The following is a 26,113-nucleotide window of genomic DNA, read 5'->3' on the forward strand; positions in this document are numbered from 1 at the left end:
CCCCACCCCACCCCACCCCATATCATTGACTCACAATAATGAACATAAAATGTCCAGTCTCATGCACACCATGTTTGCCATTCTTCAGTATGTAACAATTCAGCAACATTATAAAGGCTCTATATTCATGAAGGATGCAGTGAAAACAGAAACTTGTTTTATTTGTATCCTTGTGTTCTTGTGGGGGATGTACAGAATAACCATGAATTAGGTATATTGTAGGTTGAATTGAACATTTCAGTTCATTGGAATAATATATATTGTGTTCCTGAGATTGTAACTACGATGACAAAATCACAAAGGACTGAAGCTGCTGACCTGGAGCTATAATGCAACATGGCTAGTCTATGCATGACCTGTACTAAACCAGGGACAAGCAAACAATTCTATAGAGAAGGTAGAAAAGGTCTTATAGAATTTTGGGTATTGTATCATTTCATATAGATAAACTACTGTTGATTTTGATAAGGCACTTTAACAAAGCATAGCCAGATGTCATCTTTGCTCAGAAGTCCTAAATTTAAACAGCTTGCTGTACAGTAGTACAGAGTCACTCCCACTGCCACTCTCTAACGCTAGCTCTCTGCCTGCATTGGGACAGGTTCTGGAGGCAACACGGGTCACCCGCAGAAAGAGCAACATGGCTCTGCGATGGGAAGCAGGAATCTATGCTAACCAGGAGGAAGATGAGGAGGAGGAAGAATAAAGAAAAGAGAAGGAGCAAGAAGAAAAGAGAACAGACCCTGAGAGAAAAGAGAACCATGAGTATCTATTCTGAATTTATACCACAGGAGCAATTTACAGAGTCAAGGCACCGCACTAGAGCTTCTCCCACTCAACAGAGCCAAAGACGGTGTGGTCATACAGTAGAACCTAAGGAATAGCTTTCTCACTGAGAACTTATGCAACAATAGTTTGCATCAGATATCCAAATCCTACAGTGCTTTCCGTTCTTTCCTAACTTTCAACCCTGTTTTTTTCCATAATGGATGGCTGCAGTATGTTGGGAAATGTGTGAAGACCAAGGTTATAGTGATTTTTGGAATTATTTCCATTTTTTACTGTTGGGTGTTGATTTCATGAATGGACACTGAATTGGCATTTCCACGTGATCCATGTTGTTTGTGGAATTTAATGTATTTTAAATAAGAATTTGGGGTGTGAAGATGTGACAGATAAAGACAAAATAAGTCTGATACATTGAGATAATTAAGTGAAATTGACATTTTCATTTAGACTGCAGCCCTTGATTTAGAAGTGAGGAAATAGAATTTGCTGTGAAAAATTGTACTAGGGATTAGTTCCATATCAACCAATTGTTTGATGTTTGAATGTGATGGCATTTCCTATGAGTATTGGACTTTGCAATGCGGTTCAAATATGCTCTGTACATAATTTGCATATTGGATAGAAATAAAGAACGCAGTAAGAACTCTATTGAGAAATGAAACATGAAGGTAGGGAACAGAATCCTTGGCTGGGATACTTTGAGAAGTACTTTTTAAAGACCATGTGGAATATCAGGCAATAATGAACAGGTTATTGAAATGCACAATGGTTTTCAGCCAATAAAATATCACAGTACAGCACAGAAGCATTGGTATATTGCAGACAGTTTAGGAAACGGCCTTTCTAAAAGCTGCTCTTCAGCAACTAGTCCATTCTTCACTGACGAAAGGAGGCAGGTAGAGAAAAAAAGGCTGCAGGTCAATGCAGCCGGTGATGGCTAGCAGGCCTGTGATGGCTAGCAGGCTATGACACTGGCTACCTGCAGAAGTACTTGAAAACGGCTTGCAGTGTTTCAATCTGTTTGAAATCAATTGATATATGACTGATATGTGCATTTATCCCTAAAGCCATAGGCGTGGTTTGGGGGCGGGGGATATCCCCCCCAATTATTCCTGCTCACACACTACTCATATAATGCCTTAGGTTGGGTGGTGTGAGCCATGTCCTCCCAAAGTTTAAATCAAACCTATGACACTGCCTAAAGCTAATGTCATTTTGCATTGTTGTCCTTTAATACTTTAAAACTTGGCTATCGTGTATAATTTTACTGTTATGTTGAGCATTTCAGGGAGCATATTATAAGGAGAGCGCAACAGATAAGGGTGTTGTAAGATTTTAAGGGTGTTGCAAGGTTTTGAAAGTTATTTTTAGCTTGTGTAAATTAGCAGCACTACCAGTGATTGGTGTTTAGTTTGTTGTTGCTGTTGTTTTTCTTACAGTTATCGTGCTGTATCTTGGTTTTATATAAGCAAACGTTAAGACACGTGGGGTAGTCAGCACTAGTTTGCAACACAATGCGCCAATGATAGATGGATTCATTACTTTAAAACACTTGAACTTCAAGCAGTTCAGTCAATCCTCTCATAAATTTAAAGTCTTTAATAAGTAAACATTTTATTATTGAGATATATTGTCTGTTTTTCTTTGTACTGTGTATTGACATCAATTTAAGTGATTTGATTAGAATGTATAAATCCAATACAGTGAAATAACATTGTTTAATTATTATATAGGGGCTTTGTGGATAATTATACACAAATGAATGGCTGAAAAGTGGGAATGAACTTGCTGCTTGTATATTATTTTGTTTATGTCATTCAAATCACTGGCAAACAACAGCAATGTGAAGCAAGAGTTAGATCTGGTACTCTTTCAAATCAGTAGTGGACATGCCTTCAATAACAAACCCAAAGTGGGAAACTGCAGTGTCCTTGGGCAAATGTTTGGAAGCTCCTCCTATAATTCTGGTTTTGCCTTTGACCTGAGGCCTTTTTCAGCCCACAAACAATGAAACTAATGATCTTAGCTCTGAAGGTTATGTCTTTTAGACAATCAGAAATTATCTTTCAGTTTTTTATTTGCATATCATTTGTAACTTTAAAGTATTTAATGGACATGTCCTTGTATAAGTGCTTGTACTTTCTGGATTAGAATGGCAAAAGACAAACTTACCCTCTTCTTTAAGGCTGTGCCGTATGATGCAAAAAAAAAAAGAAAAAAAAAGACAGGACAAAAGACAGGACAAAAATTTGTACTAAAGTGACATTGTTGATTCAATGGTTATGGGTTTTCAGATGTTTTTCATTTGGTGTTCAACACCTATATGAAAAAGATGATTTTGCAGGAATTTACTGAATTTATTTAATGGATCATTACAGTATGGTTATAATGACATGTTTGTGGAATTTTAAATTGAGCGAGTGTGCAGTAATATTCTTATTGTAGAGGTCAAAACTGACAAAACAGATTAAGCAATGAACATCAGTTATTTCTGATATGGGACAAGATTTGTATTCAGATTATTTGATGTGTTATATGACTTGGTTAGTAGACAAATATTTTGAATATTGTATTGGGGGAAATATTTTTATGTGTGCAGTGAACTATTTGCAGTGTGTCTACAAATGGGGGAAATAGTTTTATGGATGCTGACATTTTAATACCATGTATGTGCATTTATGCAAGTAATAGTCTGTACTTCATTTTTTTATGTGTGCTTGCATGTGTCCCTGCATGTGTGGGTGTGTGTATTTGTATGTGCATGCGTGCACATGTTTGTGTAACTTTTTTAGGGACATGTCCTTAGTAAGCAACTTTTAGAATTCAAGAAATATATGAAGTTAAAAGAGGTGGACGGAGCTTGTCTGTGTGCTAATAAATGGCCATATATATTTGCGAAGTTTTGAACAATCAAGTATTTCTACTTTACATACAGAAAAACACATATAATGCAATGTCATTCAAGCTTTCAGTATGTTCATTGCAGTTCTGAGTGGTTTAGTATTATGACACTAGATGTCAAATTGTTTTTTCCAAAGAATGTTCTTCCAGAGTGTCAGAATTCTCTAAAAATGATAATCTTTACCTTATTATGACACAAGGCTAATTTATGAAAACAATTTAAGAAGGTGTAATATAATAGAATATGGCACTGGTAAGATCGGAGGAAGCCATAAAGGGGCAGATAAGTGGTAAAATATATAAAATTCCTAGCAGGAAATTTTGATTGCACAGTTGATTTCATGGGTTCCAACAATAGTACAACAGATTAGTAATTACTTACCTTTCCTTTTTTATAACCTATGATATTTTTGTTAGATGAAAATCTCTACATCAAAATGAAATCTGTCAGTAGAGCTAGATATAGTCAAAACTGTAGAAAATTAGTAACCAGTGAAATAATTAAATGTACACCTCAGTCTAGAGCTAAAAATAGCACATCCAGCACTTGTCCATACAGAATAACACACACCAAAATGTGATGGAGTGTGCAGTACCTGACAGTCTAATTTGTTTTCAATGCAAAGTTAAAACCCTGTTTGCAAAGATGTTCTTCAAATTTCGAAGCCACAGATTAACACCTTGCTAACTGTGGGAAATACCAAAGCAATTTGGAAATGGCAGTGATGCGCTCATATTTTTCCTTTTTTTTAAACCCTTGTTAATATGTTAACCACTCACTGTATGTTAATATATTCTGCTTATGTTGTTTTATAGTAATTGAGTAATTGTATGGCTCACACTTATACATATAATTATTTTCTCATTAAAAGAAAAATACACAACTGCTTCTTTCATTTGTTCTATGATGAGCTGTGTACCTTCATTTAATGCTTCTCAGTTAATATGGAATTCCAGAATTTATAGCACAAGCTATGGTACAACTGCCATTTCGAATGTACTTTACATGTACAGCTTTGAAATTGCAGGTGCATGTCTCATGCTTAAGGGGCCTGGCTTTGTTTCTGTATGCATTAAGGCGAAATGCAACAGCAGAGCCTGGTGTGATTTACCTTTTCTCGCCCAGACTTCAGAAAGCGATGTCAAGACCCTTCTTTCCCAAATTTGTGTAAAATCTGAAGCATAATAAGAAGATTGACATTATTCAGTTCAACTTTACTGAGAAGAAATTAAATTTCCTGTTAGAAAATACGCAAGAGTTTGTGCCCGACATCTCAAAGGATAGCCTGCTCCATTGAATTCTGAGGCTTCCCTCAGAATTTATTCTTTACATTATACAGTTTTATTATTTTTAATTTTTCAGTGGGTAGTTTTTCATCTTTTCCCTTAGACGAGGACAGACATGTTGTTCAAAGCAAACAAGCAAAATAAACACTTTACAATCCCAACTAAGTCGGCTGAAATAGTGCTAAAAAAAACCTCTCACAAGTCGATAAGCTCCACGGCTGACTCAGTCTCCGTAGGAGTCGTGAGTAATCAAGAAATAATTAACTGAAACTTCCCCATAGCTAAATATCCACTTTACCAGCTGATTGGCCTGGGCTGATTGCCTGAATGCCGTACGAAAGTTAAAACACGGAAATTATTAGACTACGTTGTCATTCAGATTTAGGATCTCACCGAGAGGTGGTAGCTGAGTTACTTTCGTGGCGAAGGCGCACGATGCTCTTCGTGGGAGTGACGTTTATAAAGTTTTCGGCAAAAATGAGGAAGCGTTTATAAAATCGGAAGGTTACTCTGTAACGCTGCTGGGCTTTTCTGTCTTCTTTGTTCTGAATTTCCTCAGATCCAGCTAATTAGACAATGCCTGCTTTGCGATCCCTGCGTAAGCACATTGAGCCGATTATTTTTTGTGGTCAGGTAGCCAGTTCTTTCTTTGACACCGGTCTGCAAATGGTAGTGAAACAACGAAGCGAAAATTCTACAAATTATACGGACCAAGACGAACAGAACAACATCACTAACTTCTACATGACTTTTAACATGTTGATAAAATTTGTACCAATTGTACCTGCACTGATTTTGGCTCGGTACGGAGATAAGGGTTACAGAAAAATACCAATAGTTGTGCCTCTATTCGGTTACTTTTTGTCTCGAGCATTACTTTTGTTTGTGATACTACTCGAGTGGCGGATAGAAGTGATGTATGCGGCACCAGTGATCCATGGATTATGCGGAGGCTTCTCGTCTTACTGGGCAGGTGTGATGGCTCTCGTGTCTGTTAGTACGAATGAGGAGGCTCGGTCTCTGCGTATTATGCGCATGGAACTGGTATATGGATTCGCAGGATTCCTCGGCAGTTTGGCGTCGGGTCACCTGTTCCAACTTTACACAGTTGGGCTTAAACAAGGAGTATTGTTAGCTGGAATGAGTGTAGCGCTTTACTTCTTCTGCCTCTTGTACTCAACATTTGTTCTACAGATAACCTACTTGACAGCGTCCGCAGATCGGCCAGAGCATCGAGAATACGCTGGCATAATACATCGTGATGCCCGTGATATGACTAACATTGTGCTTCTGTTCGCGAGTGGGATATTGTATGACGTTGCCGTTGGCGGTGGAATAGAAATTCTCTCTATTTATGTGCTAAAAGAACCTTTACACTGGAGTGCGACAGAAGTGGGCTACGGGAACGCCGCCGGCTCGCTTATTTTTATCACGAGCTTCCTTGGCGTGAAGTTATTCACAAAGCTTGCGCTAAGTGACGCCAGCATGATAATGATAGGAATGGCCTCATTCATGTCGGGAATCTACTTCATGACGTTTGTAACAACCACTGCCATGTACTTTTTAGGTAGGTTAATGAATATTATAACATGCTTACTGAACTGTGTAAAATTTGCATTTACACATATTATCAATCATTTGTCTGTATTTTCAAATCTCATATTGGCACTGAGCAGTGTATGTTTGTGTAACTGGTTTTACTCAGATGTGATTTACAGTACGAAGATAAAAAACATTCACAGACATCCGACAAGAAAAGCAAAACAAGCTTCAGTATAAAAGTTGACACTGCTTAAAACGTAGCCCTTCGTTTAAAGATAAAAGGGCAGCCTGCATATCGAGTCCATAACCAGGCAACATATCTCCAAATGTGGAACTGAGATAGGGAAGCCAATAAGCATTTGAGTGTGATGTAGATAAAGAAGCTGGCAGCTCTGTTTGCATAAGGAATGTGTGAATTCAGATCGAAGTGATCATTTAGTCTTTAAAAAATAGATGAATGCCACATAGCACAGTGTGTTCCATTTGTTTATAACTGATTTATTTTCTTTTTGGCAGCTCGTTCCCTCACTTTGTTTGCCCTGATCCCCATGCCTACGATTCGCTCTCTGCTGTCCAAGCAGGTTCGAGGAACATCATATGGTAAGATACAGCTCACCATGGACCCACATACTTCTTGTATCACCTTTTTCTCAGAGGGTATGTGAACTCTCTGTCCCAAAACTACATCCTTTCATTCCTTGCAGTAAAGGACTGTTTAAAATGGTGCATTTTATTGCTGCCTTTGATTAAACTCAAAAATGTTTATAGATTATCAGATGTCCAAAATAATTTACTGATAAGGGTACTCAGGTAGGGGAGAGAAATGAAGAAGTGAACACATACATCAGTGCATGTGAGGGAGGGAACCAAATGAAGAGAGAAAAACCTTGCTGTTTTGAGAAATGGGGCAGTGAACTACTTCCCTTCTGGACTGTTGGTGTGAAGACTCATAGTAGACATGCTAATCACCCAGGTGCATGTGTCATTCTGGAACTTCCTTTTTTTTTTACCTCTATTACTGGGGAGAAGACCCCCCCCCCCCCCCCCCCCCAAAAAAAAGGGCCTCAGGGCAGAGTGCCAAATGAGATGTAACTGAAAGATGTGGAGACCCAATTGGTTTACCAATTCCAATTATTTAAAAAAAAAAAAAAAAAAAAAAAAACACTTGTGGTTCTGTCAGATTTTTTTAAATGGTTATACTCCTCAGAAATTAACTGATTAAGAATGGTGTAGATTCATTTATAAGAATTGGAGAAATTTTACATTTATTTTCAAAGAGGTTCATGAATGCAGTAGTGTAAAATGTCACATTCCATAATGCATAGGTATAGTCATTGCAGAACTGCCACAAAAATGCCTTAGACCATGAGAGTGTGTGATTGGCAGAAGTATACATTCTGCTGCTGGGTGAAGGTAAATGAGTAGAGTTGTCTGAAGCTGCTTTGAGTAATGTCTCTTCTAGTTTTTTTAGATATGAAGCACTTTATGAAGCTCAGCTGGTAACTCATTCACTCACTTGCTTACATTCAGCTCAGTCAACCAAAATTAGCTCTGACTAATACACCATCCCTACACTCAAAAAGCCTTTAGTTGAAAAACCTTTGCTGTTAAATACTTAAAGTTGAATTAGCATTAAAATCCTCAATGGTAAGGAAAATTACATATATTTCTTCTGCACCACTACTACTATTCTCTCTTGTATCACTTTGTATTGCTCATTTCATCTAAAGTTGGAGCTGATCAGTTTTGTCTAGTTTTGTGAAGTACCACTAAGACATGCAATTAAGATATGAGGTAATGAAGTATGACCTTTAACAACTTTGAACAAAACCATCTTTTGATAAATGTTAGTTTTAGCTGTTGCTGATGTTTTTTTTTTCTTGGTTGTTGCTAGTTAATATGATTAGGTGATCCAGTCAAACCAGCAGCTAGCCATTTTAGTGTGGTTGTAATAGCACTATGATTTCTTTATTTAACTATTTGGCCAGATTTCATATGCATCAGCAGGGCCAGTTTGTCCTAACAGAATGGGATCTCTAGCAAAAAGAAGAGCAATACCATCTCAGGAACTGTCTATTCCAGAAGAAAAGGGGAGTGAGGAAGGGATAAATACATTTAGAAATGGCCTTCCTTGAAAACCAAGTGGTGCTGTTGACCATGGCTTCACCATTTCAATACTCAGTACTGTTTTTCAATGTCAACAGGAATGACTTTTATCCTTCTCCAGTTGTCCTTCAGACTGGCTAGTTTAGCTTCCACACCTATGTATACCAAGATCTACCAGGCCACACTGGACAGCTTTCCTGGCTTTGTGTTTACCTTGTCTAGTATTATCACCTTCCTGTCTCTGATACCCATCAGGTAAGATGAGTCATCTTTTCAGATTAATTATTATTGTTATTTGTTGTAGTAGTAGTAGTAGTAGTAGTAACAGCAGTAGCAGTAGAATTTCCTACATATAATTCCAAAATATCTATTTCTGAAGTATTTAGACTTTATTGTTTTCATTAAAATATGTTGTTTTTTGTCCTTTTGAAGCATTGTTGGAAGTCGTACTGCGAGGCAAGATAACTATGAAAGAATTGAAGGAAATTGATACTTCAAACTACCACAATGAAAAACAGAAGAAAACAAAGCTCTGTCCTGTCATTAAGCTTTGAAATGTGAAAACAAAAATATCTGCTTCTTGGAATGTTCTGAACAGGTGCAGCCTACCATGTTTCACACACAATTTCAGTTTACTGGCAATTTTGCTGCATTAGTTCTCATTTATTTTTGTTTTTTTATTATTGTTATTTGTGACTCTTTTTTTCCTTGAGTCAAACTTTGTTTTATCTGTCTGGTTGTATACCTGGTGTAATTCTTATTTATATCCACTGTGTATGGAAATATACAAAGAGGCAATTCTGTTGAGTATTGTGGTATTCAGATTGTGCCTTCCAATACAGAGACCTTTTTCTCTTGTGCTTATTTTATCTTGTATATGGGGGTATATCTGTATATACATTAAAACCATTGACAAGTGAAGCGAATGCAACTGATGATCTTGTTACAGTTTACAGCACCTGTAAAGGAGGATAGAGTATATTAAGCATCAAGTAAACAGTCAGTTGATGATTTGGCAGCAGGTTAAAAGGAGGTTCTGAACAACTTTGACCAAACTATGTCCTAGGAGACAAAACAGCAGGTCTCATGGGGTGTTCCCAGTACACTATTAGTTACTACTTATCAAAAGCAATCCAAGGAAGGACGACCAGTGAACCAGCGACAAAGTCATGGGCGCTCAAGTCTCACTGATGTGTGTGGGGGAGTGAAGGCTAGCATGCCTGCTCCAGTCTCACATAAGAGTTACAGTAGCAGGACTTGCTGAAAAGTTCACATTGGCTATGATAGAAAGGTGTTAGTACACACAGTACATCTCAACTCGCTGTGCATGGGACTGTGTAGCTGCAGACTGGTCAGAATACCCATGCTTACCCGTCCACTGCTGAAAGCACCTATAATGGGGACATGAATATCAGTACTCACCCACAGAGCAAAGGAAGAAGATAGCCTGGTCTGATGAATCACATTTTCTTTTACATCATGTGAACTGCTGGATGCATGTGCATTGCTTCCCTAGGGAAGAGATGCAGTATGGGAAGATAGGAGGAAGGCAACATCTTAGTACAAGATACTACAGGACACCTGCAGAGGTCGTGTGAAGTCCATGCCTCAATGGATTAGGGCTGTTTAGGTGGCACTCTGGGACATACACAATAGTGGTTTTAGTGTTATAGCTGATCAGTGTATATATGTAGAACACAAGGAATTTGAAATTAAGTCTTTATGTATATGTATTTACATTGCACAATTTATACTGAAAATGTACTAGATGCGAATCAAAAGTTAGATTGCACTGAAATGTACCTGTTTTGTATGAATTTTTAAAAATGAAGTATGAAATCATACTACCAGAACAGGCATCAATCCTTTTTAATTGGTTCAATATTTAAATCTATTAAAGATTTAAGCATGAAAACATCATCATACAAGCTATTTTTTTTTAACATCAAGATTTACATCAATATTAAAGTAAACAACACACAAAGGGAAATTAAGGGGTCTTAGGAAGAAAAACTTTTTGTGGGGTCTATAATTTGGATTCATAATACAAAAGATGTAGTCCCACAGTCAACCTTTCCCGTATGACCCGTTGGTTTGGAGGTCTCTGCTCAGTCACACACAAAAAAGAAGTTTGTACAATGCAGTTTAATTTCCCCCTTTGTGAAGTTTCATTCATCCCAAAATGCTACATGTGGACCTTAACATACCCAGTCTGTAAGTGAACGATGCTTTCCATAGCAATCATGGTAAGAGTGGAGCTTCTAAAACAATAAAATAAAAAGAACAGCACTTGGTTTTTTAACACATGGTTGCTTATGAAAAATTAATGACAAATGGTCATTATTCCAGTTTCTTTGTTCAGTTTCTGCAAGTCCATTTGTAAGTTTATGCCATTGCCACCTTCCATATTGGTAAATGCAGTCTTGATACATGCACTATATTTTAGGCTACACTGTATGCATTCCTGCAGCCCCCCCCCCCCCCACACACACACACACAATCTTAAAAATCCTTATTTCACAAAAATGGCAATGTTGTATAGTGTAGCTGCCTTAATTATATTAATAAATGCACTACTTGACATTTACAGAGACAGAATAAGATGAAAGGTTTTGACACAAGTGAACATAGAGTGTCTATCAAATATCACTGTTCTGTTTTGCACTGAACAAATTAGTTATGCATTAAAGGTGTCATACTATATTCTGAAAGGTTTGAATCTCCTAAACACAAAAAGTGATATTGGTTAAGAGCTGTAAACACGTACAGAAACAATAAACACAGGTGAAGAATAACTAAATGGAACTAAAAGAAACAAGACCAAATTATCCAGCAGATGGCATGAGAGCTCTACATACCTCTTGGATAGATCATATAAGCATAGCTTGCCTTTTAATGCTAAAGCAGAACCAAATAGCTCAGCCTAAATCCTACCGTTTATATACAGCAAAATGGCAACAACTGGCTGTAACAATATTAACGTAAAGGTCAAAGCTCTAAGGAACCTCTAACCCATCCATATTTTATTTCTCTGCCAGCAGCTAACTTGCTACAGACTAAAGCATTCTGGAGCCATTTTAATGCCATTTACAATGGGTGTAAGGTCTCTTAACTTGTTCTTATTATATAATGAAGGCAAAGACAACTGAAGAAAACACTGATGTGACGACAGTCTCATTATTTGATCTCCACTGCACTTTGCAGTTGAGTTCTGACAACCAAGTTGATGAGAGGCTTTTTCAAGGAACATGCACAGAAAATACAGCACCCATTATAGTGGTCTACTTAAGAACATGCAACTGGACAGTGAAGCCTTTTTAGCTTGGCATAAGAGCAGGCCAGAACATAGCCACAACCAGCTCCCAGTCATGAGATTCTAGGAACCAGTGGGATCTGAAGGGCGACACAGCAGCGTACTGTGAGCAAAGTTCTGATAAATACAAGTAGCTAACTGGAAACTCATATATAGTGTGGAACAGAATGGATGGAGGGGGGTCCTTGAGACAGTTAGGCTTGTATAGATTCGCTGTGTCAAAACAGATCAACAGTCAACAGATCAACAAAACCAGAGTAACTCAAAATCAGTCCATTGAGAGTCACATTGTAGAGCTGACTTTATTACCAAACTCAAATGAATTTCCTCCCACCATGGACAAATTAACATCTTTAAAACAACAAGCTAAACCAAATGTATAAAATCAGGTTGTACTTTGCCAGGTAGAAGTAAATACCCATACACCATGACCCATTATGAAGGGCCATGTTGAGTGACTCTGCTCTGACTCTAGATGCAGTTTCCCTTTTTAAAGTTCTGCAGTTCTTTCATTCATAATGGTTGCTTTTTGATAAGGCAGCAGTCTGTTTAGGCTTTCAAACATAATTCAGAATTCACTTGTGATTCTTTGTGGAGGGTGTATAATTTGTGTACTCAAGAAGCAACAGTGAACATTTCCACAAATTAGTATCAAGTGGATCTCTGCAAGTTCCCCATGAAGATAGACATCAGGGTTAAATGGAGTGCGTACATTTCCTCCTGATTGCATTCACCATAACTCACACTTGCCTCCTCTCAGAGCTCAGAGAACAACTCTTTGGAACATCCACTGAGAAAACATTGGAAACATTCTGATCTGTCAGAAAACCCAGTTTCTAAATCCGGATTAGGCCAAAGCCTTTAAGCATCATTAGTATTAATACTGTCTAAATGCTTAGTATAAAATAATGTAAACTACAGAACTACAGCTGATCCCACCAAGTGCTGAGTCATTATACTTATCAGATGGGATTGTAAATGCACTCACTTGTTTAAATCCATTTAACTTTCATAGCAGCCACTTTTCAACCTTTAATTAAAAACATCACCACCTGGGTGTAGTCATATTTTTGAACATGCAAACCTCAACCCAGGACACTGGATTAGACTCCCCCCACCCACCCCCATGGTGGTAAACAACTACAGACCTCATCGGAACAACTCAAAATAATTGAGTAATTATATTTCAACATAAATATTTAATGAGGTCATGTAGAGCTTGGAAGAAATCCTTCATTCAGATTTAACAACCAGTACATAAATTATGAACTTAAATGTGGTGGCTACTTCTGATGCTATTTCCTAGTACCAGATCCATAGTGTTCTCAAAACTAACACAAACATACAAACAAAGAAAGAACTTCAACTTCCTCTATGTCTTTGGTCAGAGGCGTGTGGACGGTCCTTGAACCATCTTTCCGTGGTCTGAAGGCAAATTAAAAAAATTAAATTAAATTAAAAAACAAACAAACAAACAAACACCACCACGAATACAGCACCCTTAAAAGGAGTCGTGCTAGGGACAAGCAGAATTTACAAAAACATAGCTAACAGCCATTTACTTAAAAACTACAAATTTAGCCCTGCTGACTTCCCTTTTTCTCCTCTACACCACAGGGGTTTCCAGGGAATCCTTATGAATCCTTCTGTGGTCTGCCTCTGGTTTGACTTGATATGCAAGGGACAAGAGAGCAAAAAATCTCTTGCTGCCAAACAGGGTCCAGAGGGTATGACTGGGGTACTTGGACAGGGTTTCACAAATAAGACACTTTACAAATCAGCGTGCGAGGAAGTGCTGCCTGCTCCTTCTGTAGCCCTTCCCCCTGCTTCCTTGTGTCAGCTGGGTTCCCAGCAGCCAGCAGTCCGGTGGGGTACACCCTCTCGACCTCAACCAGTGGCCGCAGTTCACGACCCCAAGAGCAGGTGGCACACATGCATGGATTCAGTTCGTATCCGCTCGGGCTTCCTGTTTGTCCTGTAAGAGCGGAATCAGGGACTCCCACGCAGCAAGGCACTGCAGGACAATACACAGCACAAGGAGCCATTAATATCTAAGCACAACACTGCTGACAAAAACTTCTGACATTTAGCAGTTTTCCAATAACAAGAACGCCTCATCGGCAGACCTTAAACAGCACAGCTGCTGATTTTGCAATACTAAATAACAGCAGTATACACTTTCCAGGCCTACCCTCCGGCCTCCCTCTTGGCAGTTTTTTTTTTTGTTGTAATTTTGCAGAGCTGTGTCAGTATATGGCATTGCCAGTAAGCTAGAAGGTTAGAGAATTCCACAGCTAATTCTAGCCAAGCAATTTTAGGGCTACTACCAGTCTATCTGAGGGCTGCTGATGAGTCATTATTTATGCAAACACGATGGATTATGTTTTGTGATGCCATGGACAAGGCAATGGAATAGGCAGCACCTGTGTAAAAAAAGAAACCTGATTCTCAACCCTACTATGTGCAACATTTCCCAATTTACATACGTGACCTGGACCTACAAATCACTGTGGAGTAGTCTCCAAGTGTTCCAGTGTAAAAACCAGGACTCCTTGTTCCATCACACATTCACACTCACTTCCCCCCACAATCCCTCTTTCGACCATGCTCCCACTCTACTCCTTTTTCTCCCTTTCCCTTGCTCTCCTTTTCTCTCCCCCTCCCTCTCGACCCGACCCCACTCCCCTCCCCTCCCTCCCTCCCTCCTTCCTGTCTCTCTCTCTCTCCCCCAACCCTTCTCCCTCTCCATCCCTCCCCCCATTGACCTCGACCCCTCTCACACGCCGCCACCCCTCACTTCCACCCCTCTGCCTCCCCACCCAGTCCCTCTCAAGCCCTTTCTCCCTTTCTCTCTCCCCCCTCACCCCGTGTCGACCCCTCTCCCTCTTCCCCTCACCCCTCTCTTTATCCCTCCCCTCTCCTCCCATCGCTCTCCCCCTCGACCCCTCTCCCTCTCTCAGTGCCACTCCCCGCCCTTTTCCCTCGCCCTCTCTCCCCCATCTTCCCCCCTCCATCTTGACCCCTCTTTCTTCCTCTCCCGCCCCCCTCCTCATTTTTTTCTGTTCAATTCTCCTTCTGCACCTCTTGGTCACATTTTTACCTATCTCACTTTTCCTCACCTTCTCGTAGTACTGGATGTTTTTGTCTGCCATGCCGGTCAGCAGCTGCCTGAAGTCCTGCCGCTTGTTGTTCTGCCAGCGGTCCCAGTCAGCCTTCAGGTCGGCATTGAAGCACTCCACCCTGTCCTGGCACTTCTCCACATCTGTGGGCACCTGCAAGACAGAAACGCAAAGGAAGCCTGCATCACCTATGTACTGTAAGCAGCCCTGCCAATCCTGCACTCTTCCACAAATATCCCTTTGTTTTGGCATCAAACCACCACAAAGACATAAATAAATCCCCATGAGTCACCTCATAAGGAAGCTAAGATGTTCCAAATAAAGTAAGTTATCCCCCTACCGTTTGTGCCTACAAACGTAATTTTATTATTAACAGCTAATATACATTTTGCTCTTTCGTTGAGGTCTTACTGGTGTCTTCCTGTCTTCACGGAATGCTACAGCCTCCAGCTTGGTCTCATACTCTGCCTGGACTTGGTCCCGCTTCTTTAAAACATTCTGTGGATGTAAAATAACAGCATTACTCAAGCATCATGCAAAGCACTACAAACAACCTGCCAGCAGTCAGTCATAAAATAAAACATTACACTAACTCCATTTTTAAAACCTAATCCAATTCAGATGTATTTGTATTCAGGTACAGCCCCCTAATGAGCAAGCCAAGGCAGCAGTGGTAAGCAAAAATTTCCTAAGATCTAAAAGTGAAAATCTTGAGAAAAATCAAGACTTGAGGAGAATCCATCCACTTCTAGTTGTCAGCAGATTGGAAACTAACAACACAGTCAAAAGTGAAAAACTGTGCCTTTTAACCAGCTGATTTCTGACAATGGTTCACGACTCATTTTTAGCCACTGCACTCCAATAACTGCACATGCACCAGGAGACGTCTCCAATATGGAAGTTATTAAAACAGCGTCTCATTTCTTCTCATAAATCCTGGCCCATAGCATCTTACTGAACTGTCTGTCCAAGCACTGCAGAGAGAAGAACAATGGCCCAACTGACTGGAAAAGAGCATCTACTCAGAAGCGGAGAAATACTGAGTCTCCACTTATTGTCATTCTAACCCCAACAGAAAAAACTAGCAGCTACACAATGACCTCTCTGAAAACTGATTTTACATGCAAGGTCAATAAGATTTGTGTAACAACCAGAAATGGTTGTCACACAGGGGAGTGACACAGAGGTTTTCTGTACTGTCATCACCTTCAATTTTTCCTCCTACTGAACACTGTCCATCTCTCTCTCTATTAAGAATGTAATGCCAAAGGCAACAAGAAGCAAAATTAATCAGAGAGATGCCAGCAGGTTAAACGGCAGAGGCCCAGGGACCTGAACCATTTAGAAATGTTTGATGCTCTGACAGGCCTTGGCAATATGTGGCAATGCCATGAAAACAGGAGTTCTAGCTCATAACAGGACTTATGGCTCATCAGACCCTTTCAGGCTTAGCATGACAATGACAGTTCTTTAGGGGAAACTGTGGCACTAAGAAAAACCACAACTGATGCAAGAGACCTTATATCTAAGTACTTCAATATGGGTATTTATCCATTTAATTACAAGTGTATTATTATGAAGGTGTTTTAAGCCACATGAAAAAAAAAATCTCTAAAATGCTCTTCAACATTCCCATCCCTGCTATTATCTTTGAGAAACCACCATAAGGTAACAGATAATGTCATCTTTGTGGGATCTGTTTACATATCATTGCTGCAGATACAACGCCACTATATACTTAAATGTTTATTATTTATTCTTCATATTCTATTATTGAGACTACTCTGCTTGGTTGTGATTCTCTCTTTTGCTCTACCATAGTAATCTTGTCTTCATCACTGCACATATACATATCTATTCTTTTCATAGAAGTCATATAGACTACTAGTCTTACTTATCAATATGTCTGATACATTCTGTATCAGTATTTTTTACAGTGTACTTTTTATTGTACAAAGTGTCATACAGTGTCATACATATAAATAAATTACCTCAGCCTCAATATCCAACTGTCCGGGACATATTGTGCATATGACATACAAACTTTGACTTGACTACACAGAGAAATTTCCGCTAGTGCCACACCCCGCAAACAGCAAGGGGCAGGCTTGCAGCAACCCACCTTCATGGACTCAACGTAGAGGATGTACTCGCGCAGCACAGGCAGGAAGTCCTCACTCATTTCCTCAGTGAGCTCCTCCAGGCCACTGCAGCAGTTAGCCATGCAGGCCGCCACTCCATCCAGTGGCTCCTGCAGCTCTTCCTCGGAGGAGGCCCATGAGGAGTACACGGGGCTGTACTCCCTCAGCTCTACCAGGTACTCTGAGGAGACCCAGGAAGGGGGAAATCACTTCAGTGTTGAGTTTTATTCCAGAATTTCCATCGTCCATAAAAGAAGATGAGAGGCATGCGGTGCAGGCTTCACCTGACTGCTCTTTGATGATCCTCTGTGCTATCCTGTCAATGGTGCCCAACTTCTGTGTGAAGATGTCCAAATACTCGCCCATCGCTGCAAACTCTATAGGCCGCGCCCTCAGCTTGTAACCGCCCGTGACATATTTCACGGACTCCCCCATCTTAGACAGCAGCGCCAGGCCTTGTCTCTTATTCAGATCCTACACAGCACAAACATGCACAAGACAGGGGCAGAAGCACAAGAACCTCCGAGACAAAAGCCCTGGGGCGGTGTTGAGCCATTCTTCCAGAGAATGGGATCACTGTGGAACATTAGCTGACAGAAAGCTATATTTCAAAAGTACCACAGCATTACGCGCCTTAATTACTGCCATTGGCACTAATTGCAATCTTTGGAATGTTTCCAAGAGTAACTACACATGGCTTTTAGTCACATTGTCGCAATGAGACGTCCATTAGTAAGTTTAATAAAATCACACCAGTGCTTGCAGTATTCCTACATAGTGACACACATCATGGCGCAGTGGCAAACTACACAACCTATATGCCCTGAGTAGCAACAAATTTATAATTACACAGATAACACTGTAGCAATCACTGGTGCACATGCTGGGATTCAAACTGGCCACCTTTTCAGTTTCTTGTGTGTAGCCCTCACTACAGAGCCGCTTGTTTCATTAATATGCTAAAACACACGGCCCGTGAAGTTATAAGGTTAAAGATACAGATTCAGAAAATATTGGTCATGGTCACAATTCAACTTTCAGCCCCAGAACTGCTGTTTTCTAGCAGTAGCAGTGCTCAAAGCAGTCTGACAGAGGGTCAAGGGCACTAACCTTGGCTGACAGGAAGACATTGAAGTGCTCATTGAAAGAAAGAACTGGGTGGTCAGCTACCCGTTTCAGGAACTTGTCAAGAGCTTTCCTTCTTGTCTCGACAAACTCCTCTGAAAAACGATCCACCACTCCCTTCATCACAAACTTCTCGGGTAAGGGCTTTGAAGAGAATAACAAGAACACACAATGAAAGAGATTTTTTTTCTGCTGCACATATATGTTTTCATATAGGTTCCATAAACACTTCGTAAATTCCGGATTAATTGTGATTAATCTTAAATTAATTTTATAATGCTTTTTCTTGTCAATATACTGGGCCTTTTTCTGAGCCAAATCACCTGCGGTAGATTATGGTTAGATTATGGATAGATTATGGCTAATCCTAACCCCACTTGATCAACCCTGGAGTCACACATATGCAGTATAAATTTGAGAATGTGCCTACTGGAATAAGGTGTGTTGGTTGGCTGTCCTCCAGTTTGCTCCTCAGCCAATCAAAATCCTGGTAACGCCTCCTCACAGAGTACTCAGGCAGGTCAAATTCTGTTCTTGTCGTCTGCAGATCACAGAATAACAACAGACGAGTCTCTTAAATTAAGACACAATCACTGTAAAGCCTTTTCTGTCAATATAAAAATGAGATTACATTTTCTTCTGGCACTTTTTGTTCTGAATCAATATGATGTGTCTAACATAACTGAGCTCTAGGAAGACATCTGTGTGCAAGTGAATCTGGTTTTCAGCATTAAGGTTGAACAGTCATCTTAAGACATTTCCCAATGTATATTTATTAAAAACAGCATCAAAGAGAGAAAGAATGAAAATGATAGATGAGAATGTGTTCCACTTGATTCTCTCTCAGATAACGGTGAGCTTTCTATGAAACATTTGTGCCAGAGACATAATGGGCCAGTTATTCATTAACCATGGCATGATTTCCATCAAAGCCGCAGACCAATCACTCTAGAGTCTGCAATCAGTCATAACATGAAGATAAATGCACCCCTACTCATAATATAATTACCCATTGGTAGCTGTATTTGTTGTTCCTCAAATTAAAAACACAAAAGGAAGAAAATAACATTCCTTAATGAAAGCCTTTTTAGAGTCTAATGATTCAAAAGTGATCAAAACTGTTAGGTCTAAATACACTCATTACCGACAGTATATTTGACTTTTATGGCTTAGCATAGCTCTAATTCATGTTAGTGTCTTATCAGTCTATCTGGTTGCTGTGTTGTATCACATTACTGGTCCACCACCCCCGCCCACACCGTTTCTCAGCTTTGGAAACTCCTATTGTTGGCCAAGCACCTGCCATTTCAATTGGCACTTTCTGTCTCCAATGCTACACATTGTACCATCCTAATGAAACTGAGAAGAAAGGCAAACAAGAACCTGCTTTGGAGACCACACTACAACATTCCTACCAAATATCATGAGAGAGAGAGAGAGAGAGAGAGAGAGAGAATGTACTATTCAGAGAGTGACAATATTAATAATGCTAGTATATGTTCATATATAAATATAAATTTTAGATTGATTAACCAACTCAAACCATTAAAAACATATATCTAACATATACAAACTTATAATCCACATATAAAATATGGAATGTGGAAAAATAAAAAAAAATTAAAAACACATTTGAAATGTGTTCAAACAAGAAAATATGACAAACTCAAGTCCAAGCTTGATAAGTGGATCACAAAATGAACCCCAACTTCTGACACGACCCTTTGCCCGCCAACCTTTGTGGATACTCTGTAAGTGATGTACGTCTCCATAGTGGACACATGTTTCTTCGGATCGTCTACGGTCACAAAGAGGTCACGTGTCTCTCCATCCAGGTCATCATCAAGCTGTAACCGGTTCAGCAAAGAGGAAGAAGAGGCAGGGCTTGAGGTGTCCACTGCATTGCCATTGGGCAGACTCAAGTCCTAAGGTAGGGTAAAATGGTTATTTAAAAATGTGTCTGCGCATTTGAAAGAAACATACTAATGACGACCTCTCGCCTTGTAACAGGATAGCATGGGGGAGATCAATCATAGTGTGACACAGGGGGTAGTTATGCAAATGATGGGGATTTATTTTCCCAGAAGTCCAGTGACAGGGGCATGATGCCATAAGCAGACAAGGAATAAATGTTTTTTAAAATAAATAAACACTACCAAAGAAAGAAAATAAAGTCAACAAAAAAAATTAAACCCAAATAAACTTAATGTGCATTCCAGTTATGGCAATCTATCAGCATGCTACCTCCCTCAGCCCTTGCCTATACCCCGCTCTTTATATATACACAGTGTTTGCCCCTTGGACCGGACCATTACAAGTACTTAAATAATTTTAAGTTTCTCTCATTTCTATTGTTCAAAATAAAGGCTCATCATTTAAAACCTTTTCCAGTTATTCAAAATTTCCTAATTAAAATAAATACACCTATCCAAACACAGAGCCATTAACCAATATTTTGACCTCCCTCTTTCTACTTGGAAAATTACCTGATCCGATAAAATGAACCAAAATCTACAAACCCCCTCAAGTATGTGTACGACTCTTTTGACTCATCACCTTTACGACACCTGGATAAAAACAAGTAGGTATACTCTTTGGACTCAAACTTCCTTTACCTTATTACAGTAAACATACATTATACACACACGTACGCGCACGCACGCGCACACACATATACATATATATATATACACACACACACACACACACACACACACACACACACACACACACACATTACCTTTAGCAGTTAGCTACATAGTCAGTTGACCACCCTGAACAATGTAAGACAATTAAATTAATCATTCTTTTACAAAACTCTAGCAAATGGCAAGTTTGTTCCACCTGAAACCGGTGTGCTTGAGTTGGAATAAAAGTCTTTCAACCATATGTATTGTCCGCGTTATCACTCTGTCAACATGGAATAGGTGGGAATCCAGTTACAAACCTATTACAAAAATATTAAATTCTCTCACCAAGCTCACTGTAGTTCACCGGATGTACTCTCTGGGTCATTCTTACAGCAGTGGAAATAGTTATTTTCATGCTTTACCTTAATATTAACCAAGTTACAGTTTTTTATGATCAGAATATATATCTCTAGCAGGTTATTAGGCCAGAGTGCTCACAATATAAATGATCATTTGCAAAATGTGTTTTGATTCACTGTAATTCACTATGATCTCTGTCTTAACAATGTTAAAAAATAATAGCGTGAATTTGAGACAACAAAGCCACCTGTAACTCAAGTGAATAGGGATCCAATGCAGTCGCAGCACACATTCAGTCTGTTAGTGTAAGCCACTGTCAAAAACAACCTTTACTTTGGATACATCAAAATAAATAGGGGAATGAGACACTTTGACACCTGTTTCAAAGAAACCACAGAATCCCCACAGGAAAACAAGTACAACTATAAACTGTAGGCAGGCATAGCAGCTACTGTGGTAGTTCACTGTTCAAAACAAAATTCCTTAACATTTCCTAGATGCACAAACTATGATTTACGAGGGTTTTAAAGATGGCTTGTCAAGAAAACATGCAAGTTTCTTGTTTGAAAGAAACCATTTGAGCTATTTCAAGCCTCTAGAGAGAATCAAATTCCTCGCTTTCCCTAGTTAACAGCAGAGCAGTGTGCACAGCAGGTGTTTCTTGAGGGGTGTGCGTGTGTGTGTGTACGTGTGTGTGTCAGTCACAGTGTGCACAGTGTGCTCTGGTAGTCTTGTTGTTACTCCCCTGGGATGGCTTTGCCAGTTCTCCACCAAGCAGCCAACCAGTTGTTCATAAATCAGAACTCCAACTTATGCACCCCCCCAGTCCAAGCTCAAGACTGCTGTATGACCACAGGACAGTCTACCCTGCTCCCCTCTCCTCAGGGAGCTAAAGCTATGGTTTGCATGGGTTTTTTTTCCCCCAGAAGCAGCCACAGAGAATTAAAGGAACAGCATACTGGAAGTGGGAGCAGACAGCACTTGTAGGTATAACACCTTACAGTAACATTATTTACAGAATTATCTAACATTAACCACCATGAACTTCAGCATTAATAAAGCATAAGTAGTTTTAATAAAGTAAAACTTGTATAAACAATTGAGTTTCTGCTGTGTGGAACTGACTTTGACAGATAATAGTAGGGAAGACAAAAATAGGCAGTTACTATCTTGTAGATGGTTACCTAAAAAAGGAAAAGTACATAACTTTCCATTACTTTGAAAAATACAGTAAACAGTAACTATAGCTTATTGGTGTATACGTTAATGGTTTGCTAATGTTAATTATATCCATATATGCTAGATAAGAGAACTTTAAGGTAAAATGTTACCAAATAATCTTTTAATGCCCTCTGATTCATGGATTAATTCCTTTAACTGAGTATTTTATTGCCATTTCAGTCAGTGATTTTGTTTACTTGAGAGGAATTTGTTTCAGTACTGCATAAATACCAACAAACATCCACATATCTGATGCACATTGACTAAAAAAAACAAAAAAAAACCAAACAAACAAAAAAACAACACCACCACATTAATAAAAGTCACAAAAACAATCAAATACATTAATATACAATAACATTGTTAAGACTGTAGAAGGAGTTTAACAGTCTGGCAAGTGCTGTTACAGAACCAAGATGGTCTACATAAGATGCTTTAGAACCTTTCACCAGAAGGGAGCAGTTTACAAAGGTACTGTGCTGGATGTGAACTATATGTATGAATTTTTTATGAATTTTTTATGCCTTCCTTTCCATTCTACTGATGTAGAGGCAACATAGTGGAGTTCACAACCAGTGATTCTGGAAGCAGTACGCACCAACTTCTATAACCATTCTCTCCCATACACCATTGTATTACCGTACCGCAGCTCTGAAAAAGTATAGCACACAGTCCCTAGTTACACCAAATGTCTTAAGCTATCTTACAAATAAAAGCCTTTGATGAGCTTTTCCCAGCAAGACAGCAGTGCCCACCTGCCTTTTCCTGAAATCAACCACCAATCCCTTTGTTTTAACAATGTTCAGTCTTAAAATTATTCACCTAACTCCATTCCACTAAAGCTCTGACCATGATGATTAATTTAATTGTCTTGACTGAGATGACTGATAATAACAATGAACAAATCAGTACAGGGTGTACACTTCTGCATCTCACTTGCAAAAAGAAAAAGCTGATGGCTATGAAGACATGGCAGATTTCACAAAAGAAAGAGATTACTCTAGCCAACATCCTCATTTCAAATCCGGTTGTTAGGAAAGTGGCATTTTCCTGAACACAAGCACACATTTAAGGACTCAGTGCTGCCATCAAGTTGCAGATCTGCAAAAGCTGTAATGCAAGACACTAAAGCCTAATTTTACTATAACACCTATTTGGTGGAAGATGTACTGCAATATTAGATAGATTTATATGTTTCGGCCTAAACAATAAGTCACCTGTGATCCATCAATGGATGACTCGTCATAAAAAGAACTCTCACCACAAAGAGTGACATTATAGAACACTAACGTGTACTGAACACAATGAATATTAAGTGCATGGTCCTCATCTTTGTATCACATACAATTCCTCAAATTCACTCACATTCACAGTCACAAAAGTGCTTCTCATTATATCTTTAAGCCCATGATCATTTCCATCAGATGTATGGACCTTGAGCTGGTTACGGTGTCCCCTCCCTTCAATTAATTTTCTAACAAAGCAAACAGGGAACATAATTCCTGAGGGGAAAAAAAATCAGTTTGTTTCATATCTGTTTGCCTGTGCATACAAGTCATCATCAACAAGAGTAGAACTGGTCCAGATATAGGATCCAGAGTTTTCTGTATTTCTGTTTGTGAAGTCCTTGAATCCCTTTAAAGTGCTTGAAAGTTATATCCAGGGACAAAAAATAACCTCTCAGACTTCCACAGGAAACATTTCCAGGGAGTTTCTTCATCATCTATAACTCTAAAACCATGCAATTGACAAAAAACACACCCTAAAACCATTTTAAAGACATGAATACTAAATAAAAATGTTTTTAAATAGTAGAGTATTCCTGGAAATGGAATAAATTGGAAAACATCAGTCTAAGGGGAAATGAGTAACAAGTCTTTTTCTAAAAAAGAAATCTTAAAAAAATGAGATGCAAATTACAAAACTGCCAGTCAGTTCCTTTCCATTGACACCAAAGCCTGAGGTAAGAGCATAATGAGGACATTCCAAGTGGCCCCCCTTCATAAAACAGCCTTGTAAACTGAGCCTATCTAACTATTACCTTAGGACAACTCATGTAATTTCAGATAATGGCAATCCTTTGTATTTGAATGGTAAACCAAAAAATCCTGGATGATTTTAGAAATTAACAACAATTCAGCCACAGCTAGTTTAGGTAGCAGAAGCCAGGCACTTGATAAGTGAATCGTCTTCTTTGTTGCAATTACGCACAATCAACAATGGTCTCCAAAAGCAGCTTACTACGTGACCTCCCCAGCTGAACACACTTCTACTGTTGAGGAGAGGTGGCAGCTCTAAGAGGGTTAACCCTGAAACAAGTCCTAGGAGGCCTAGGAGTCTGTCATTAGAATTTAGATTTTGTCCCCCACAGAATATCAAACCCTCAGTTTTATCTTTCAAATTCAAATAAAACTCATATATATATATATATATATATATATATATATATATATATATATATATATATATATATATATATATATATATATATATATAAAGAAGCACTGTGCATTTTTTCAGATGTTAAATATTTTTATTAATATTTTTTCAGATGTTAAATATGTTTTAAATGACGGGAGTTTGATTTGGCGAATTACGTTTTTGTTACATCATCATACTTTGGCTTTTAAAGTGCATTACAGTTACACATCTGCACTGCATAACAGCAGTGCGGTATATCAACATCATTTTGAAAATCAGCAGATTGCTCTCTCTCAAGCTAACTAGGTTAAAATAGGACAAAGATCAACGACTAGTCGGTGATGACAATAACAAAAGACGCACGCCTTGTCAGTATAAATGCGAAAATATTACTTGTCTTCGGTGGACAAATCTCACAATATGCACACTTTACTACGTGTAAAATATCGTAAGGAAACCGACAAATCATTATTTACTCGACTAACGCAAAGGAGTATCAAGACTATGAAGTGTTGACATGCTAACCTTCTCTCCAGTGCTGCTGATGGTATTCCCTAGATCTGGGCTTGGTGAAAGGATAGACTCTTCGGCAGACAGTGGATGGCAGATCTCTTGTATAGATTTTTGCCCTGACGAGGGTAGCGATTTGGGTGTGCCAGCACTCATTGTGCAAGCAAGAAGGGATTGCCGTACCACGCTGCAAAATTAAGGTATCTCTGCCTTTAGGTGATTTGAAGCTATTGTAACGCTGTGTAAACTGGTCCGACAAACATCTGTCAGCTGACTCGCAAAACGCAGTTCCGGAAGTACAATAAGCGCCACGGGAAATAATGAGCAACATCACATGACGAAACATACCGAGTTTATTAATGTTTGTGTTTATTGACTAGAAAGTGTTTTATAGCATCATAAAGTAATTAAAAAGACATTTAAAAGCATACAAGTAACCAAGTACCCGTATGTTCAGCTAACAACAAGTAATATGTAGCTAAGTGGTTCAGGCAAGTATGAAATCAGTGTTAACGTCCATCTTATGAGAGATTTTTAAAAATAAAAATTGTGCAAACATAGACAAGGAATATAGTGATCTCCCCCTTGTGTCGAAAATTGGGATATTAAAACATTTTTTTTAATCTTGTATTGGTGAAATTTGTACGT

The 26,113-nt window shown here is 39.0% G+C and overlaps 3 protein-coding genes across 3 annotated transcripts in view; 2 read left to right on the forward strand and 1 right to left on the reverse strand.

Annotated features, from left to right (window-relative positions):
- Positions 1-4,574, forward strand: part of palm2akap2 (PALM2 and AKAP2 fusion) — a 73,651-nt gene extending 69,077 nt beyond the window's left edge. The window contains 1 exon segment of the mRNA XM_027010345.2: positions 602-4,574. Within this exon segment, the coding sequence (XP_026866146.2) occupies positions 602-706 (105 nt within the window). The 3' untranslated portion in view covers positions 707-4,574.
- An 849-nt stretch (positions 4,575-5,423) lies between these two features.
- On the forward strand, positions 5,424-13,419 carry LOC113577613 (thymic stromal cotransporter homolog). Its single transcript, XM_027010363.2, has 4 exons — positions 5,424-6,544; positions 7,036-7,119; positions 8,724-8,880; positions 9,058-13,419. The coding sequence occupies exons 1-4, from the start codon at positions 5,554-5,556 to the stop codon at positions 9,113-9,115; spliced, it is 1,290 nt and encodes a 429-aa protein (XP_026866164.2). The 5' UTR covers positions 5,424-5,553; the 3' UTR covers positions 9,116-13,419.
- snx30 (sorting nexin family member 30) lies at positions 10,478-25,741 on the reverse strand. The gene is made up of 9 exons (XM_027010362.2): positions 25,481-25,741; positions 20,060-20,248; positions 18,754-18,864; positions 18,309-18,467; positions 17,483-17,672; positions 17,180-17,379; positions 15,469-15,555; positions 15,058-15,210; positions 10,478-13,952 (listed from the first exon to the last, which is right to left on the reverse strand). Exons 1-9 carry the CDS (start codon positions 25,619-25,621, stop codon positions 13,881-13,883), a joined length of 1,302 nt encoding a protein of 433 aa, XP_026866163.1. The 5' UTR covers positions 25,622-25,741; the 3' UTR covers positions 10,478-13,880.
- Positions 25,742-26,113: the final 372 nt, after the last annotated feature.

The sequence above is a fragment of the Electrophorus electricus genome, chromosome 17, assembly GCF_013358815.1.
Source record: "Electrophorus electricus isolate fEleEle1 chromosome 17, fEleEle1.pri, whole genome shotgun sequence".
NCBI lineage: Eukaryota > Metazoa > Chordata > Actinopteri > Gymnotiformes > Gymnotidae > Electrophorus > Electrophorus electricus.

What these genes read in the sequence shown, in the direction of transcription:
- snx30 (XM_027010362.2), bottom strand. Translation starts at nt 25,621, where the DNA reads ATGAGTGCTGGCACACCCAAATCGCTACCCTCGTCAGGGCAAAAATCT. An exon ending in TCTACGTTGAGTCCATGAAG is followed by an intron (nt 15,556 to 17,179) that starts GTGGGTTGCTGC and finishes TTACATCCACAG; the next exon opens with AATGTTTTAAAGAAGCGGGA. An exon ending in GTGAAGACAGGAAGACACCA is followed by an intron (nt 15,211 to 15,468) that starts GTAAGACCTCAA and finishes TCTGTCTTGCAG; the next exon opens with GTGCCCACAGATGTGGAGAA.
- LOC113577613 (XM_027010363.2), top strand. Translation starts at nt 5,554, where the DNA reads ATGCCTGCTTTGCGATCCCTGCGTAAGCACATTGAGCCGATTATTTTT. An exon ending in CACTGCCATGTACTTTTTAG is followed by an intron (nt 6,545 to 7,035) that starts GTAGGTTAATGA and finishes TCTTTTTGGCAG; the next exon opens with CTCGTTCCCTCACTTTGTTT. An exon ending in CTGTCTCTGATACCCATCAG is followed by an intron (nt 8,881 to 9,057) that starts GTAAGATGAGTC and finishes GTCCTTTTGAAG; the next exon opens with CATTGTTGGAAGTCGTACTG.